We start from the raw sequence: 19140 nt of genomic DNA, 5'->3' as shown, positions 1-19140 counted from the left end.
TGGGGTATTTTTTCTCAAAGATTTACATGGTTAGGATCCACCCCAGCACTAGACCCCCCCATGACAGCTAAACTCCACAGATAGTAAGAACTACACCATAAATCCCACCATGTCCTCTGGTCATTCATTCATATTTATCTAGTGCTTACTTTGTGCAGAGCACTGTACTGAGCACTTGGGAGAGTACAATACAACAATAAACAGACACATTCCCTGTCCACAATGAGCTTACAGTCTGGGAGTGGAGGGCAGGGAGACAGACATTTATATAAATAATTGCAGATATGTACATAATAATGATGATGGTATTTGTTAAGTGCTTACTCTATGCCAAGCACTGTTCTAGGCACTGGGGTAGATACCAGATATTCAGGTTGAATGCAGTCCCTGTCCCACTTGGGGGCTTTCAGTCTTAATCCCCATTTTCCGGATGAGGTAACTGAGGCACAGAGAAGTGAAGTGACTTGCCCAAGGTCACACAGCAGACCAGTGGCAGAGCCAGGATTAGAACCCGTGACCTTCTGACTCCCAGGCCCGTGCTCTATCCACTATGCCATGCTGCTTTTCGTAAGTGCTGCGGGGCTGGGTGGGGAGATCCTCAACAGAAGCCCTCTTCCTCCTCCCTGCCATTTATAGTAGCTTCTCTTACTCCAAGGTCATCCCCACTTTGCCCCTGAACCCTCTCCTTCCTCCTACCCCCTAAACTCCAGGATACTTTTTTCTCAGCCCTTCAACAGTGGCAACTGCTGTTGCTGTGGGCATGGGCGGCACCTTCAGCTGGCTTTCTCTTCCACAGGCCAGCCTGTAACCCCACCCTCCTGCCCTGGCCCCGGCCCCGGCCCCGGCCTCGGCTGTTGAGCGCAAGCTGGAGAAGGAATAAGGGAGGGGTGGTGGCGTGACGGCGCTCTCAGCCTCATCTTCAGCTACGGCCGCCTCCCCTCTTAAGCCCCACCTTTCCTCATCTCCCACTCCCTTCTGCGTCACCCTGACTCTCTCCTTTTGCTCTTCCTCCCTCTCCGCACCCCACAGCACTTATGTATGTAACTGTCATTTTATTTATTTACATCGATACCTGTTTATTTGTATTGATGTCTTGTTGCCTGTTTACTTGTATTGATATCTGTCTCCCCTATGTAGACTATGAGCTCGTTGAGGGCAGGGATTGACTCTCTTTATTGCTGTATTGTACTGTCCCAAATGCTTAGTCTATTCCTCCCCAGAGAGTGAGTGCTCAATAAATATGATTGAATGAATGAATTCCCCTGGCCCTGTCCAAACTCCTACACCGGGGACCAGAGTGGGCCGGGAGTTTGGAGCTCCAAGCAGGAAGGGGAAGGGGTTCAGCCCTGTGGCCTTGGCTGCTGGGTCACTGGGTCAGTTTTAAAAGAAAAAAATAGCGCACAGGGCAACAGGCCCTTGGAGGGTATGTTTTAGGGTGCTGTAGGAGAGGCAGAAAAAGGACTGAGAGCAGGACGAGAGGGGGAGAGGATGTGGAGGGAATTGATGTCTTGCAGTCATAGGACTTCCTGTTGCAGCTTAGGGATGTTCGGGAACCTTAGCAAATAGTGCAGGACTCATCCCTGGGTTACAGCGCATAGAACAGGGCCTGGCACATAGTAAGCGGTTAACAAATACCAAAATTATTATTATTTTTATTACATGTATTAACCGGTGGCTGGACGCGGGGTCATGCCTGCTACATACTGTTTTCAAAAAAAGTACAGACTTTGTAGCCTTACTTATGGCATTAACTATCTGACTAATTTTGACCTGGCAAACACTCGAGTTACTCAGAAAAGGTTTAAAGAATCCTTTAAAGAATGTTGTATTTTATTTCTACATAAAGGGTTGTTATAGGACCCAAAACAGGAAGAAAGCTTTGCATTTTAAGCGTGGATTATGGTGTTTTAAAGCCCTTAAATATGATGTAACTCAGGGCTTCATAGCAGAAAGCAAAGCCAATGGAGACTACAATTTTAGTATTTTCAGTCTGTAAGGGTAATATTAACTTCACTAAATAAAGAGAAGGTGATAGTATTTGTTAGGATTAAAACATTGGAATGCTAGAAACATAGAAATGAATTTTACAATTTACTGTAGAAGGCATGTGTTAATGTAAAACCTGGAGAAGCAGTATGACCTAGTGGAGCATAGGTCTGGGAGTCAGAGGATATGGGTTCTAATCCTGGCTCCATCACTTTCCTGGTGTGTGACCTTGGGTAAGTCACTTATCTGTAACCCCAGTTTCGTCATCTGGAAAATGGGGATAAAATACCTGTTCTCCTTCCCTCTAAAACTGGGAGCTCCATGTGAACTGGGATCGTGACTAATCTGGTTATATTCTCCCCACCCCAGCGTTTAATAATGATTGTGTTAGTTTTTTAAGTGCTTACTTTGTCCAAGATACAATGAGCCCAAGGAGAGATACAGTCCCGCTCCCACAGATTTAGGGTGACTTGCTGTGAGCATTGCAAGGTTAATGAGGGTATATTTAGTGTATTATTATAGAACAGCTCTCAGGAAAAGAGAGAAGGATGAATTCATGTTTTATATAAACTGAACTCTGACCATAAAGAATGTGGACGGAGCTTCTTTATTTGAGATCGCTCCCCACACCCACAGACACAAACGTTTTTCTTTCGCTTTTGTTTTTAAAAATCAGGGTGAGTGATAAATAAGCTAAATTTAATGACCTGGGCTCCAGCTTCCGGAAGCACTGGATTAGGAGACCAAGATGGACTCGTTTTAATTAGATGCTTAGTACAGTGCTGTGCACACAGTAAGCGCTCAATAAATGCCCAATTTACTTTTAATCTGTTTCCCTCTGTAACAGGTCTGTTTGGTTCTGAAAGGGTATCAGGGCTTGCTTGTCTCAGAGAGTCAACTAAGGACTAAAGTAAATTCCCTGATTTTTTTTTCATTTATCAAACTTGCCTGTCAGAAAGCAGGTTGTTAACATCTGTTGCAGGGATTAGCACAGTGCTTGGGCCTTTAGCAAGTGCTTAATAAATGCCATCAGCATCATACCTCCTTCCGGGCCTCGGGTTTTTGGATAAGCAGCAGTTTTTAGCAAGGTGATTTGGTGGGTTGGTAAGGGATCTGTTTTACAGTCCTGATTCTTGAGTAATCCTCACCTGCCGTGCATGAGAATGGGGGAAGAGGAGAGAAGTAGGGGTTTAGGATGACTGAAGAAGAGCAAGTGGGTGAGTGGAACTGTTGCATAGACAGTAAAGTTGATTACCGGTCCTGTCAGGAAAGGTCTTGTTAAAGTGGCCAACTGCAGGGCCCAAGCTCCCTTAGCTTAAGTCCTCGGGCTTGTGGTTACAGCTTTCTGTGACCAGTACTTAAGAGAATATGGTGGAGAACTCTTTATTTGAGGGTGGAGGAAGTTTGGAAGCCAGTCTTAAGCCGTTGACTCTTCCAGGCAAGTAGAAAGTTGCCGCCTCATGAAAGAGTGGCACCCAAGAATTACTTGAAGAATGATTTTCTTCTTTATCAAAACATTCTGGTGTTTCTGGATCAAAGTGCCTCTTGTTGGGCATAAAGCAGTGATGATGCTGTTTAAGATGGCTTACCCTCGTTCTTTGCTGCACATCTGTCCTGGTGAAAAAGGTCCTGGTGAGCCGAACATGACTTGTGTACTGATGCAAAGAGAAGATGCGAGTGTGAATGCATTCAGCCCAGAATGAACGATGCTGTGACGGTGCCGGGTAATGAGTTGGGAAGTCTTTCTGGAGTCGGAGCTGCTGCATGTACCTCACTCGGTGCACGCTCTTTGTCTGAATTTTTCTGGATGCGAGACGCTGCCCGGTGCGAACGATTGTGGATGTCCCTCTGAGTATTCTCAGGAAGGGGAGATGGAGCATCATTAAGTGCTCTTCTGCCTTGATCAAATGGTTATTTCTATCAGACCTGGGCTATGCTATTCTTCAAGACGTGGAGCCTTGTTACTCCTATGCGAGGGGGCACCCAGGGCCTAACAGCTACTACTAAATTCAAATCGTCCGCTCCGCTCCGATTTCTAGAGGTCACCGGTGAAAAGCACTAGCCTGTCAACTGACTTTACCTGGCAACGGTTCAACTCTCTGACAGGCTTACCTTTGATTTAAACAAATTTGAGAAATATGTAAAGTTTTGAAAGCAGTTTTGCACTGATTTGATAAAAGAAACCACAAAACACTGCAGCGCAGGTGTTGAGAATGTTTGAAAGCTGATTGAGGGAAGCAGATGGCTTTAGTCAGTGGCATCCAGCCAAAAGAGCAGGTGCTGGTCATGTGATCACTGGTTACCAGGGTAATCTGATTGCTCTTGGCGTGCAGATGAAAGGAAAGGGGCCCAGTGTTCAGCTGTAGTATTGTATAATTTGTGGCAGTTAGAGCGGAAATAAATGCTGGAAATGGAGCCTCATAGTAGGGGAGACTTCTGTCCATGTGTAGCATAAACACTAGGACAGTTGGAAGAGGAACTGTTTTATGGATTTTCTTATTTTTTTTAGCATTATGCTTTATGGGGATCTTTGAGAGAATTAAACTTTAGACCATTGTCATTATCTGAAGATCTTTTTGAGAACAAACTGATCATTGCAGTACCACTGAATTCTGGTTAAGTGTTTGGTTTTTAGACCTTCGTGATTTGCTTGGGCTTTGCCGTAACCCGACTTTGCCCATCAGATTTCTGAGTTACTATTTAAGGTGGTCCGAAAGCATCCTATGCCTGGAATGGTCATTCGGTCTTAATGGTCACCCAGAGACTGGATGTGATTCTGAAAGTGGTTTTGTTTTTTGTTTTTTGTTTTCCAAAAGAGCATCGTGAACTGTGCTCATAGTACCAGGTATGAGATTGGAAGGCTTATGAATTGCATCAAATTGGAACTTTCATTGGTGCCCTAATAAAGGATTTTTCATTTTCAAACGCGTTCTGGATACTCGGATGTAATGGGCCACCCTGGCTGGATTATTTTAAATGATTTATCACAACTGGGAGTTGTCCTTGGGAATTCTTGGTCCCAGACTAGAAGCTGGAATCAAATGGTAAAACTCAATGTGCCCTAAAAGACAGACTCTGAGAGCTGTTTGACTTCAGCACTTGATGGTCATCAGTAAAAATCCTTCTATTTTCTTAAATTTTATCCTACTGTCATAAAGCATCTGACCTACATAGCATTTAAATCCTGTTAGTGTTTAATCTGAACATGAAGTGGGCCTCTATTCTAAATCTGTGGTTGTTTTGATGCATATCTTTTTGCTTATCTTGCTTTTTTTTTAAAAAAAGCACACCTATGCTGACTAATTTAAAGATAGACAATGGGTATTATTTTATATAGTTTCTAAACTTCAGAGAAACCCAAATATAAAGGGAAACTGTAACACCAGACAGCAGTGTTGTTTAAAATGTGTTCTGATAAGTGATACAATTCTACGAAAATATGGTATGATATGTCAGCTATGGTGGAAATACAATGTATTTTAAAGGGAGCATGTCTCCACTTTGGTCAAAAGATTGTAGAGCAGAAGTGATTGAAGTCTAACTGCAAAAGGCAAGTGTTAAAAAAAACAAACCTGCTTCTTTTCTTTAAGATGGAAATAAAATTCCATGTATGGAAACACCCCAAAATTTTGAGAAGAAAATCATCATTTAATGAATGTTTTTCCCCAGTATGTAACCAATGTTGATTTGTATCATTGCTCTCATGATGGTTTGGATGTTGGCAGTCAATTTTTGCTTTGTCTTCATGGGGTAAAGATCCATTAGTTTTTCAGAATTAAAGACAAATATATTTACAAACCCCATTGAAAGAAAATTTTATCTTAGGAAATTTAGCTATATAGTGAATGCTTTATTATAATAGGGAGACTGCACAAAGATTTATCCACATCATGGATGTTTTGTTAAGTGGTTTCACTGATCTGGGAAATCAGGCAACTATCATGTATAATGAGGAAAATTATATATTTTTTAAAATGAATTGAACTCTGAGCAAATTGATTTGAATTTTAGAAATAAGAAACCCGATTCAGAAGCCAGCGCTGTGAAGAAAAAGGTCAACAAAGGAAAAACGGAAGGATCAGAAAACTCTGACTTGGACAAAACCCCTCCCCCATCTCCTTCTCCTGAAGATGACGACGATCCAGGTGTTCAGGTAACATCCAAGCCCTGATTCTTTCACATTTGGTAATTTTATATGTGTGTAAGCCACAGACTCTCCACTTCCTTCTTTGTTAGTGATGCCCTTAAGATGTCTTCGTGATTCCCTGGAACATTATATATCAGGAGAGTTGAGAATCGGAGAACCTAGACATAAATTGAGTGTTTATAAGGAAATTCCATCCAGAACTCCCTGGTTTGCCATCCCAGATGCATACAAATCCAAATGAGGGGCCTATTGATTCATCTTTGAGTTGCTGTTCTGTTCATTTTGTTGTGGTCTTATATTCTTGCCAAAGTTCATGCCAAGAGTTGTTTTTGATGGTGCCTCTGCATTTAAACAGCAGCTTACGGGATAGTGCATTCAAATTAGGTGCCTGTTTAAAGTCACTGTCTGCCTTAGTCTTCGTGAGATGGATCGTTTGTTATCCCTGCTTTATAGTTTGGGGAAATGGAGGCGTCCTCTATTTCCACGGGTTGAAGTTGAGGCCTACCTAGTGTGCAGTTTTATAGTAGTATGCTAGTAGGAGGCTGGTACTCTGTCTCTTATGAAAAAGTTTCTGGATAGTTTTTGTTGAGATCTGGAGTGTTTTAATTTGTAGGCGGGGAGGAATCTTGTACGACACTATCATCCAGTCATTCAGTAGGTTTGACCTTCCGGTAAGTACTCTGAATTTTAGTCCGACCACTTGTGTCCTACTCACTGAATGCCCCCACTAATCAGGATAAGACAGGCTCTCAGGATATAAAAGCCAAACGTCATTCCCTGGAATTATGCCAGCATGTTCTGCTGGGGGGCTCTGGAATGTGTGGTTCTGTGACATCATACTTACCAAGGGAGTTCACCCAGAATCCCGAGTCAACCCCTGGAGCCAGTATTTCTTAGTATTGACAAGATATGCAGGTTTTCATATCTGTCTTAATCTGGAATAATATTTAAGTAGCTTTGTTTGGACTCTTAATCATAGTCCAAAGACCTAGCCATTCCCAAAGTCTTCTTCCTAACTATTTTGAATTTGGACTGAGCAAAATTTCCTATTAAGTGATGCTATCCCAGAATGGTCTGATTTGAGGTGGCCTGAAAGAGTAAGGATTTGTTTTTTCTTTTTCACTGGTGACAGCTTTAACAGGTTTAGATGATCATATAATTTTCCTCTCTTGTTACATATACAATAATGAAAGGATATTGGCAAGATTGGTGGATTGGGCATTACTTCCGTAGGTGATTTGAAAAGTACTGTATTGAAGCAATTCTGAATTTCACTTGCTTACCCTGGAGTGTTGTATTTTTCCCGAGCTGTGTTTGTTTGAACTGGGACCTATCTGACAAACTGTTTATGCAGTGGTTAAGAGCAGATTTATTTGCATAAGTCAGGAGAATTCAGAATTTCTGTTTTCACAGAAATGCAGTATCGGTTCTGTTCTTTCCGTTAGCTTGCATTACAATTGAATCATTACTTATTTTAGCCACTATATTTTTGCATTTAGATAATGGAACAAAGATTGACATATATAAAGGGCAGCCCACTGAAGTTTTGTTTTTTTTTCAAAGACTGTCAATGCCTTAGTAAATTTGTTGGAAAAGAAAAAATAACTTCATAAGAGCTATAATTTCAGGGACATGCTGTGGCACTGTATCAATAAGACAGGAAGAGATATTGCTGAGTTCTGTGTAAATGCTTCCTTGTGGGTCTTTCTGATTCCCAAATGCATGAAGGATTAGAATCAAAGCTCCTCAGTCCTCTAAAACTTTCTGACTCATCTTACTCCAGCATGATGATGATAATGATAATAGTGGTATTTGTTAAGTGCTTATTATGCGTCAAGCACTGTACTAGGCACTGGGGTAGATACAAGGTAATCAGGTCCCACATGGGGCTCACAGTCTAAGTAGGAAGGAGAACAGGTATTGGATCCCCATTTTTCAGATAAGGTAACTGAGGCAGAGTAATAAAGTGTCTTTCCCAAGGTCACACAGCAGGCAAGTGGCAGAGCTGGGAACAGAACCCAGTTCCTCTGACTCTCCAACCCGTGTTTGTTCCATTAGGCCATGCTGCCTCTCTGGCAAATGTTCATTTGCTAATGAAATCTTATCATGTTCTCAATCTTTGCCATTTTAGGAGTTGCATAACAGTGGTTCTTTGTGATGTAATTAAATTAGAAATAAGCTATATACACTGAGATATGTATATATCTCTACAAACATTTATGTATCCTGTCCCACTTAAACATTTTATGTGAACAGAACAGAGTAGAAGTTAGTTTCATGAGAACGTATCAGATGAAGAACTATTCTCACTTGGTAGGAAATTGACGAATCCAGAGTTTTCTTCCCCAAGATCAACGAACTGAGAATAAACGAACAAAGTACGGGTGCAAAGTGTCTCACTGCAAAAGGAGGCTTACTCAGGGACTTGAATCGTAAGTCCACCTCTGCCATTGACTTACTATGTGACCTTCGATAAATTATTCAAACTCTCTAGGCTTCATCTGTGAAAACTGTTATCATCAGCTAGTTACATTGGTTGAGCATTTACTGGGTGTGCAGTATTCTACTGAGTGCCGAGGAAAGGTTCAAGGATAATGCTTCAGAGACCTGGTCCCTGACCCTCAGGAGGCTTACCAATTTAAAACGAGGGGGTTGCCGTGAGGGGAATGAGTGCCTGGCTGATATGAGACTCAAAGGGAAGGAAATCTCAGGATAAATATTGCCAAAGACAATAAAACAACAAAGCAACGGCAGCTGCAGTCCATGGCTGTTGAAGGATCAGGTAGCAGGGCCATCCCTAATCCAGCCAACAGTCACCACTTCCCCCGTGTTCTCAGTGTTCGGAAACCAGCCATTTGTCTATCCCACTTATATTGTTTCTGTTGTGTGACTTTTTTTTGGCATTCTCTACTTCTTCTTCCTCTCTTCCTTCAATATAGAAAGCAAAGTTTGCAGCCTCCCACTGTCCTCCATTGTCACCCAACAGTGGGGTGTGGCGGGGGAGGGTGGTGCAGAGGGGGAAGGGTGGGGTTCTGTAGATTCTGGGGACCCGATCCAGGAGGAGGCCTGAGTCTTAGCTCTGCATTAAACAATGCCCTCCCCCCTCCAAAAAAAAAACAGAGCTAGACTCCATAAGAGGTCAGAAGGTTTTGACTTCTCTCTAGATCTCAGAAGGTTCTTGAGGAATAACATAAAGTGTAGGTGGAGAACTGAAAAAATCCTCTCAATAATAAAGAAGAAACTTTTCTATTCTGTCATTTAAAGAACCTCAGTATGAATTTATTAGTTTTGCCCGTGATGTATCTTCATGTATCTTCTGTAATTCCTTTTTGAAGCCAAATCCTGATATTGTAGATATTTTAGGGGCACTGGGGGAGTAAAATGTCTTTTGATTTGTATTGATTATGAATTATTTTGAAAAATCAGTATGGGGGTGTGAAAGTATTGGGAATTCAGAGAATGTGCCCCCCACTGATGTGAATCGGGGAGTGGTTCAGTACCTCTCAGTCACTGACAACACTAAGAGTCTGGACCCTCTCAAGCCTTCAGTTTTTAAAATATTTGCCCCTTCTAGATTAATAGATGCATCGGGGATAGGATTATTTGAAAATTTGTAGAAAGAAATGTGTGTTTTTAATTCCTTTAAGCTCTTTCATCTCCAGCTATTTTCATTCATTTTTTGGCAAGAAATATCCCTGAGTTCATCAATGGTATACCATTATGGTATGGTATAATATTTTTACTATGATAAATGGTATTTTTTTTCAAAATCAGGTGTAATAGGATGGAGAACACTAGAGTCTTTTCATAAGGTTCAGATTTTTCAGTTTTGGAGGTTTTCGTGCTCATGTCCAAAACGTAGAACTTTGACAGGCATCATCTAACTGCACACCTCATTTTTATTTGCAGCCAGTATTAAGAATGAGAACCATCAACCCTTACTAATCATTTCCAAATATTATGGTATCTGGATCGGAAACAGTCACTTTGATGGTAGTGTCAGTACTATCACCCTGAAGGATAATACGATGGAGTGGGAGAATTAAGAGTTTAATTTTTAAGATGCTATTTTAGAATCCTCTCTCTGACTTGAGCGCTTCGGACGAATACCAATGATTGCTTCTTTTTTAGAAGCGACGCTCCAGCAGGCAGGTTAAGAGAAAGCGTTACACCGAAGACCTGGAGTTCAAGATTTCTGACGAGGAGGCAGATGATGTGGAAGCTGTCGGGAGAGACTCCCCTTCAAACACTTTACAGTCGGAGCAGCAGGTCAGCCCACACTTGAAAAATACGGACAGACCGGAAATCCTGTCGCAAGAAGCAGGATAACCAGCCAGCTCTAGTTGCCACGTTGGACTTTTATCCGAGGGTGCCTTTATTTGAAGCCCGGCTCACTGTGCTCGGGGAAATGAGTTGTTTATCTGTTGCTCTTACAAAGCTCTGTTTATTCAAATTTATTTTTATATAAGCCCCTGGTCTATAATTCGACGCAATTCAGAAGAATTAATGGTCTCTGCTCCGGAAAAGTGAGAACTAGGCTACAAGGAGCCTGAATTTACCTTTGAGAATTCAGTGCAGGAGCTTCTATGACTTTAATAAACCACTCAAGCTTATCTCCTGCTGTGAGGCACCATAAGAACCCCTTTATGAAATTACTGCCTTGTAGTACCCAGCAGGGTATACTTTATTCTCTCTGCAATGTAAATGATGGATAAAATAGTTTGTATAAAATGAGGGGTAGTGATGTAAGAATGATTATTTGTAAAGATCTTTTTTCCCAGTGCTTCCCCACCACCCCACCCCCGATTTTTGTGGCACTTACCAACTGATAACCCAATCAAAAGTTTAAGTGCATTTGGTCCTTTATTGGGTCATTTGGACTGACAACGCCAGTTGCATCACTTTAACAAGAGCTCCATAGATGAAAGGCACCTGTAGTAATAAAATAATAGGTTTAGCCATTGGCATGGATTGGGAGAAAAATGGTTATCAAGTAGACTGCCATGTGGAGACTATTGTATTTTGGCAGCTGGAGTTCCTGACAAGACCTTAGTTTCAGTAGCCTGTGCTAGCCATTGTAATTAAGCCACATAGTTCCAAAGTGATGTGTACAAACCCATCTCCCCCCATCCCCCAATTAATTTCTCTGGACTTTTGCAACAACTAACTTTTCTTCATTGTGTGGCTCCCTCGGAATTCAGGAACACCTTAATCGAAGATGAAAAATGTGGAAAATATGGTTCTTTGGGGTGGGGGCGGTCTCTGGAATGGAGATTGTTTTAGGATAAAATTTGGATGATCATTGACCTTTTCTATTTATATTGTAGGAGTCCGTTGATGCGGAAGGTCCCGTAGTGGAGAAAATCATGAGTAGCCGGTCAGTCAAAAAGCAGGTAAATAGCATTTTGAATGATCAAATAATGCATCATTTACAGTTGCCTTTTGATGCATCTTATTTCTCATTTTGTGTCTCCCTATCTCTCTTTCTATCTCATTTTAAGAGTTTTCAGTATTTGAGAAGGCATTCATTTGCCTTATCCTAAAATTTCTTTGTATGTGGATTGTTCAAACCTATCTACTTATCTGTCTGTATGAATTGACAAAGGCCGAGATGTCATATTCCATCTGTTCCACCTGTTGTTTCCGTATAGGGGAGAGTGCGGGAAGGGGAGAGAGATGATTGGTTACAGCCAATGTGTTTTTTCTGGCCCTTTCTAACTCAGATCCTGTCCAAATTGACAAAGTGAGAGGGACACATTTGCATTTGTAGCTGCAGTCCTTTTATCTATGTTGGAAAGGGTTCCCTTCCTCACTCTGACACGCTAAACCATGACTGAGACTTACACAGCGACCTCTTTCTCTTGAATCCCATGTGCCTCCCTCAGGCAATAGAATGCAGTTTGGGTAAATGCTCAACTTAGTTGGTTTTCATTGTCACACAGACCGCCGGGGCTATGCTTACATGTCCCATCATGCAACCTGCCACCACGACTTTGTCTCTCTAGAAAGCACCCATCCCTTGAGAGCAGTACAAAGCTTTCAAGTTTAATGACTGTCAAACCCGGTACTCTTCCTTTTCCTCTGCTGCCTCCATGTTCAAGGAATGGTAAGAAGCCAAGTTTAACTCTTAGTCTTGCTTTCATATCAGAAGAAACCCACTTTTACCCTGTAAGCAAAGTCAAGTGGCATTTGAGACTTCCTTTTAGGGAAAGAATGTAGGGTTAGAATTCCGGGACATTCAAGTAAACGTGTTTATCCAAATCAAATTGTTTCTACACCTGTATACTAATGAGGCAAATTTAGGTTTAAAATTCCACTTCGGTCAAAAGGGTTCATGGCTAACCAGCTTCTGACTCTTTGTCTTGTCTAAGATTGGAATAATTTCATAGCAGCTCAGGTTTGAGTTTTACCATTTTGGGGGAAAAATTGAAATTACTGCAACGGCATAATCTCTCTCAATCAGAGGTGTCATCTGTTTCAGTTAACTGAGACAGTTTGTCTAAACAGCCTCTTATCTGGGCTTGAATAGGCTCATTTAAATTGGAGGCTCCAAGAAATAAATTTTGCTTTCATATTTCTTAACATCTTTCACTGAGCTGGTATTCATTGTGAAGTCCTTCTGCGAAAGAAGAAATGGGGGGCATATTTCAGTGCCATGAAGAAGTCAGTATTCTGTTGAAATTCTGAGCAGATGATCTGGTTAGAGCTATCACCATCCTCCCTGTATGTTCCATCAAGTAGTGGCAGACTGGCTGAGGAAATTGCTAGACCGGAAGAGCTTCGAGGAGCAGCAGGGAAAATGGGGAGTTGGGACAAGTTTGCAAAAACTGCAGAGTCCAGGTTGACTCAAACCTACCCATTTATTCCCAGATTAATAATGAAACTCAGGTTGAGTTGTTGATCTTTAAAGTGACAGCACACAGTGCATCCAAGGATTCCATTTGCCATTAGGGATGTTGCATAGCTACTTCACTGGTGAGGTTGGAGCAGTACATTCTGGATTTGCACTCATTTGCATGTTTAGGGGCCTGGTAGGCAGAGACATGGGTTATACCTTTTTATCCATATTTGTCTTGCATGTGCTCCGGTTCCCCTATTACAATATAAGCTCCTATTGGGCAGGGGCCAGGTTTTACTCATCTTCTTTTTTTTTTTTCTTCAAAGTAACTCCCCTCAGCCACAAGTAAATATTTTTGGTGAAGATGACTGAATGTGGATAGCAATGCAACGATTCTGTTGTGGTTCAGTGGAGAGGGAGGAGTTATAAATTGTGCTCATTTGTGATTGTACAAGTGTGTCATGTTCAGAGTAAGATGGGACAGTTAGGGTTCTTCAAAGCATTTGTCTATTACAGTGTTGGTGTATATCACTGCCAAGAAAGTCTTGAATGTTAAAACTCTTTTGGCGATGGTATCCAAAGACTACTAATCTGCAGGGAGTCCAAGTGGCAGCCCTGGGGTCTCTTCTGCAGGGCTTCCTAGTGGTTTGTGGCTAACCCCCTCCGCCATGGCTCTACAGCACCCCTCTTCCTAGCATTTAGGGGGTAAGCGAGTGGGGCAAGAGATTCAAGACTCCCATTTCTTCTGCGGGAGTCACTTGACCTCTCAGGAGTTTGTCAGTTGTGTTGTGTTTTGGAGTAGAGCCAGCAGAGGCTCTATCTCCCTGTTCCAGCCTCTCTGGATGCCACCTGCTCATACTAAAACTGGTGCAAATACCCTCTTGCCCAAGCTAAGTAGCAGTGTATTTCGGGCCACTTGTCTGAGGACTGATTTTGCCCATTTTATTTCTTGTACAGATATTCCTCATCTGTAAAACAGGTATCCATTACCTGCCTCTCAGAACCCTTAGACTTTGGGACTGGAACTACAACTGTTCTGATTATCTTATATCACGTGTTCATGCAAAACCCCACTTTAAGGAAAACTTACACTCTAGTACTCTCCCGGAACCAACACTGCATAAATTTGCGCAAACCATTTTTCTGACACCACAGTGCATTGTATTTAAACAGGCTTATGGTTGTCCAAGGAATAGTCCCTAATTCTCCAGCACTGTTCTAGCCAGGCGGTCTAGTGAAGACATGTGTGATAGCACAATCTGAGTGAACAGCTCTCCTAAGGTTAAAGGTGTGCCCAAGACAAATAGAACTCTGAAACTCCTAAGTAGGATTTAGTTTCTGGTTGTATACCCCAGAGCTCTTTATGGCTGAGTTTCTGGGTCCGATACCAGCCCACCTCCAGCGGGTGCAGTCTGAATGTTGGCGGAGAGCAAGGTGTGCATATGTTTTACATCCAAGTGTTGGTTGTCTTTTACTGTTGGGCCCGATCTTGGGCATACAGGGGCATGAGCTGTGTGGCTGTGGTGGTCTAGTTCTCAGATGCTCAAACCTGGCTGACTCTTCTCCATCCCAACCCTGGCCTATGCAGAACTCCAGGGCTAAAAGTTTCAGGGACTGAGGGGTAGACAGATGTGAGAGTTGCCTGCACACGATTCTAAGTTGGCCATCAATTTAAAACAGCTTGTTCGTGATTGACAGATTCACTCTCCACATTGTCTCCATCCTGTTCCTACTTGCCCCTCTCTTCCGAAGTTACTCCAGAACTGCCCAGGATCCAAGTCTACCCCTCAAGGCACAGTTTGCTACCCTTGTAATACACTGAAAAGGCAGTTCCTCAACATTTGTAAATGCTGTGTATATTTTTGTATCCTCTGGTTTATCTGATCCAACCGTTCTGAGTGGAAATTAGCACACCGCAACCTGTTTGATATTGTGATCCAAAAGAGAAATTATTTTGTTTGAGAAAAGGCAGTGTTTATTTTACCTGTTCTTTTCGCTGAAGGATTCTGGCACTAGAGGTGTTCCAGATAGCTTTAACATTAAATACCCTTGGGTTTGCCGGCAGGTATCATCATTTTAATCTTGCTTAAATGTAGTATTTTGGGTGTTAATTTAATTTGGCCGCTCTGTATCTGAGACATCTTGCCTGAGTGAATTTAATTGCACCATTGAGTAAAACTAAAGCCATCAACGGTGATGCACTAAAATTATAGCACAAGAAAAAGGTTTAGTTTTTATATGCTTTCTTGTTTAGAGTTATTAACTATATGGAGGCATAAACCTCTTTTAAACTATTTTAAAACATTACAAAACCCACAATGTAAAGTTGCCATGAGGCAGCCAAAAATAATACATATGGCATTCAGGAGTGCAGTTGCTAATTGGCTGCTGCCTGAGAAAATGGTACACTTGGCGTCTACTTAACGCTGTGGGTTTGGCAGAAAGCCAGATTTGGGGTCAGGTTGTTGTGAATGAAGCTGCATGTGGTTAGGGAGGAGTTAAAATGATTCATGTCTTGGAAGTTATAGTAAGCAGAGCTGTATGTACAGGAGTGAGCTGCTCTAGGAAACACTTTTGCCCATTGCACTAACTCCCCATCTACCCCACAACATGCTCACCGTGGAAAAAACTTTCATCACGGCTGCCATTAGTGCTTACGCACAGGCACACATGTGCACACTCTCACACACAAAATCAGTGCTTGAGTTAGAAGGCCATAATTAACTGATAAATGTCCCAGTAGATGGTTTTATACATATGCCTGAACATTTCTTTTCTTGCAGAAGGACTCTGGAGAGGAAGTGGAAATAGAGGAGTTCTATGTGAAATACAAAAACTTGTAAGTAAAGTTGTGCTGGGGGTGATGGGAGAAAGTTCAGTTTGTTGTTGTTGTTTGAATAAACATACATCCGAAGGCCCCAAATATGAGATCAGATTCACCCTTAGAAAAGTGATCGCTCTGTACTTTTGAAACTAATTATTTAATGAAATGGAGACCATCATAGGAAAGTATTCAGTCGACTCTTGCATCAAGGCTATTCTGCAATTGATAAGCCATCGATCTTATCTGGAAAAAGTTTCTCTTTGTCCTAAAGAAGGAAAACCTTGTCTCCTCAGTGATCGATTGGATTGTTCACAAGTCCACAACAGTCAAATTCTCTAGTGTGAAAAGAAATGAATGCTCAAGTAGGCTCTTTTGGATAATGTTTTTTTCTCTTGAATCCATAATGGAAAGAAGGTAGTCCAAATGAAAATTCTAGTATTAGGGAAGGATGTTAAAAAGTCATCAGCCCCACTGAGGCTTTAAAGATGGAGAGTGTTATTTTAGTCATTCATTCTTGTAGAAGTTCATGGAGGCTGATTTGGAAGCAGCCCAATGAGATGTGCAATTCCCAAGAATAAACAGAAATAATTTTGTCAAGTAATGTGGTTCATGAATGGCACTTTCCTTTATTACTGTTGATAAAAGGAAAATGGAAAAAACCGACTGGCAGCAACTGAAGCATTTTATTTTCCATTGTTTGCCAAATTCTGGTTAGCGCTGCTAACCATTTAACCATCTACTTCCCCAGATTATTGTGTGTCGGTGTTTTCTATAAGTCACAATGGAGTCCATCAGATTGTGTCTTGCCACATGGCCATTTAGGATAAATCTGTCATCAACATAATCAAAATTGCCTTCAGGCTTTAAAACACATAGGTCAAGACCAATGATTAGGCAGTGGAAGACTATACAGTGTTGCATAGACTTTGTATTAATTTTAGAAAAAGTGCTTCACAGAGGTTGACAGGGTCTCAGGGTAGTTCAATAACAGTTTGTCCGAGCATCTTTTCTTCGATTTTCACCCCACTAGTACACATGAACAAAAAAGTGCAACAGTAAGGCAGAACAGATCCTGTTTAGTTAAATTAATTGTCGAACAGCCACATTCCAAAATGAAACCAGTAACCTGTGAGAAAAAACAGTGCTGAGCTTTTTGGGAAATCGCTTCCATCTACATAGACCTCAAATTTTCATGAATGCCTTCAAGACAGCCACTTTGAAATTACTGTGCAAATGAAGTACTTGGAAGTACCCACGTAAATAAATGCTTCAGATTGTAAATTATATCATAGAGCCAGGACAGGGCTCTGAATTAGAAGTTGGTGTTCAGAAAATGATGATCATATACTAGTCTTATTGGCAATTCCGATATCAAAGCTTAGTGTGGCCCTTGAGAATGGAGCACTGGCATGCAAGTAGCTCTTCTACATCAAGAAAACCAGTGCAACTTTTGGGGGCTCACAATCATAGTCTGAAATCTGTGTGGCATCAAGATGAAAGCACACCTATAGATAGAAGTAGCACTGCTGCTGCTCTGCCATTATACAGATGTGAGTCTTGGACCTATTTCAGATGTCATCAGGGTCTGGACCAGTAACATCAATGAGCCTGACTCATTCACATGCCAAGGAACGGGCCCTGTGTGACTACTGGCTGTAGTTTACTGGTGTGAAAGTGTTGTTTGTTGCAACTGAACCCTACCCATATGACTATATCGTGGTAGTGAAAGTGGAGTTTATTAAGGGTCTGCTGAACACTTGGGGTAGAGAAAGAAATGAGAAATTCTCTGTTTGCACGGTGCTTCCAATCTCATGGGAGAAGCGACAATTCGAAATATGTATAGATAGTAGGAGTCGAAGTAAGGAATGATAGAGAGCAATTTCTCTGGGTCTGTTTCCTCAGCTGTAAAATGGTGATTCAATTCCTATTCCCCTGTGTGGGTCAGAGACTGTGTTCAACCTGATTATCATATATCTACCCCAGTGCTTAATGTGGTGCTTAGCATATACTAAGTGCTTAACAAGTACCCTAATTAAGGAGGAAGAACAAGGATCGAAAAGGAAGTGGAAAGAATGTGGTAAAATGAAATGACAGGGAAAGCAATTGAATGTACAAATGAATGTATGTAGATACAGAGTCCTAAAGAGAAATATCATCACTATTTCTACTATTAGTAATAGTAAGTATATAATTGCTAGGGGTGGCTGGTAGGCTGATCCAATTTAGGTTACTTGGGAATTAATTGGAGATAGCCTGCTAGATGAGATGGGATTTTAGGAGAGGATTGAAGATGGAGGGAGCCCTCAAGTCCGATAGATATAAAAATGAGAAAGAAGGTGAGGAGGGGGCTCTGGACTGGGGGAACAGCATGAGCCCAAAGGTCAGAGGAGTGAAAGTGAGTTTTAGAGGAATGAGAGATTGAGCTTATATGTAAGGATGTTGAAGGCCTTGGCTGAATGGCTGTCATGAGGATGCCCTAGGGAGAAATTAACTGAAGTAGAGCATTGGAAAGCAAAGTGGAGCACACTGAGGTCTGATGCTGAACAATTTCACATAGAACGTGATTGCCTGAAGTGATCTAATGTGCAGGCCTCTCTGGGAGTGACCGCCCAGTTTGAATATCCATACAGCTCACAAGGACTAAGCCATCACAAGCAAGAGCAAGGCAGGTTTGAAGCTTTGGCTAATTGGGACACGGCCCTTTGCCCTCAGGAGGGTCCACCGGGGCCCGTCTGGCTGTCCTGAAGTTTCCTCTAACCCAAGGTTACCTCTAAAGTGGCGGCTCTTCTCAAAGCTCGAGCTTTGTAAGGAGGTAAAGGCACAGAGGCAAAAGTGAAAACAGCACCAGGCACTGCAAACATCAAACATATCACCACAACAAAGGACAGTCTTTGTGTTTGCACAATGTAGCCGGCGTCCTGTATTGGCCTTTTCAGTCACGCACCACCCATTGGTGAGTTTTACCATCAAGGGTGCCTCCTTCAAGTTCGAAGGACAACCCCACTTTCTCCCTCACTCACATACACATGCATGCACAATTCTAAAAAGAGGAGGCTGGTATCTGCTAATAAACTTCAGAATTGGACACTGATCAGTTTTCTTTATGTTTTGATTCCACCTTATATTAGAACAACTCTAAGGCTATATTAGACCTTGTCGTTTAGACTGATCTTTGTTCACCAACCTCATGTTCAGTAGCACTGCATTCAAAGTTCCCCTTCATGTTTATCTACTAAGACTGTGACTTTAGTCATGAGCTGTTTTCCTCTTCTCCTCTGTTCCCCCTCCCCTTCCCGCATGGAGGTGAGCAGAGTGGGCTGTTATCAGGACATGAAAAGTGCAGTC

The 19140-nt window shown here is 41.9% G+C and overlaps 1 protein-coding gene across 3 annotated transcripts in view; it reads left to right on the top strand.

Annotated features, from left to right (window-relative positions):
• Positions 1-19140, top strand: part of CHD7 (chromodomain helicase DNA binding protein 7) — a 161700-nt gene that overhangs the window by 94891 nt on the left and 47669 nt on the right. For all 3 annotated transcript variants that reach the window (XM_029068749.2, XM_029068748.2, XM_029068750.2), the window contains 4 exons: positions 5998-6139; positions 10265-10402; positions 11461-11526; positions 15755-15810. In XM_029068749.2, the coding sequence (XP_028924582.1) occupies positions 5998-6139; positions 10265-10402; positions 11461-11526; positions 15755-15810 (402 nt within the window). The remainder of the gene's footprint in view (positions 1-5997; positions 6140-10264; positions 10403-11460; positions 11527-15754; positions 15811-19140) is intronic.

Source organism: Ornithorhynchus anatinus, chromosome 7, assembly GCF_004115215.2.
Source record: "Ornithorhynchus anatinus isolate Pmale09 chromosome 7, mOrnAna1.pri.v4, whole genome shotgun sequence".
In the NCBI taxonomy this organism is placed as follows: Eukaryota; Metazoa; Chordata; class Mammalia; order Monotremata; family Ornithorhynchidae; genus Ornithorhynchus; species Ornithorhynchus anatinus.
This window is presented reverse-complemented; position numbering and strand designations above follow the sequence as displayed.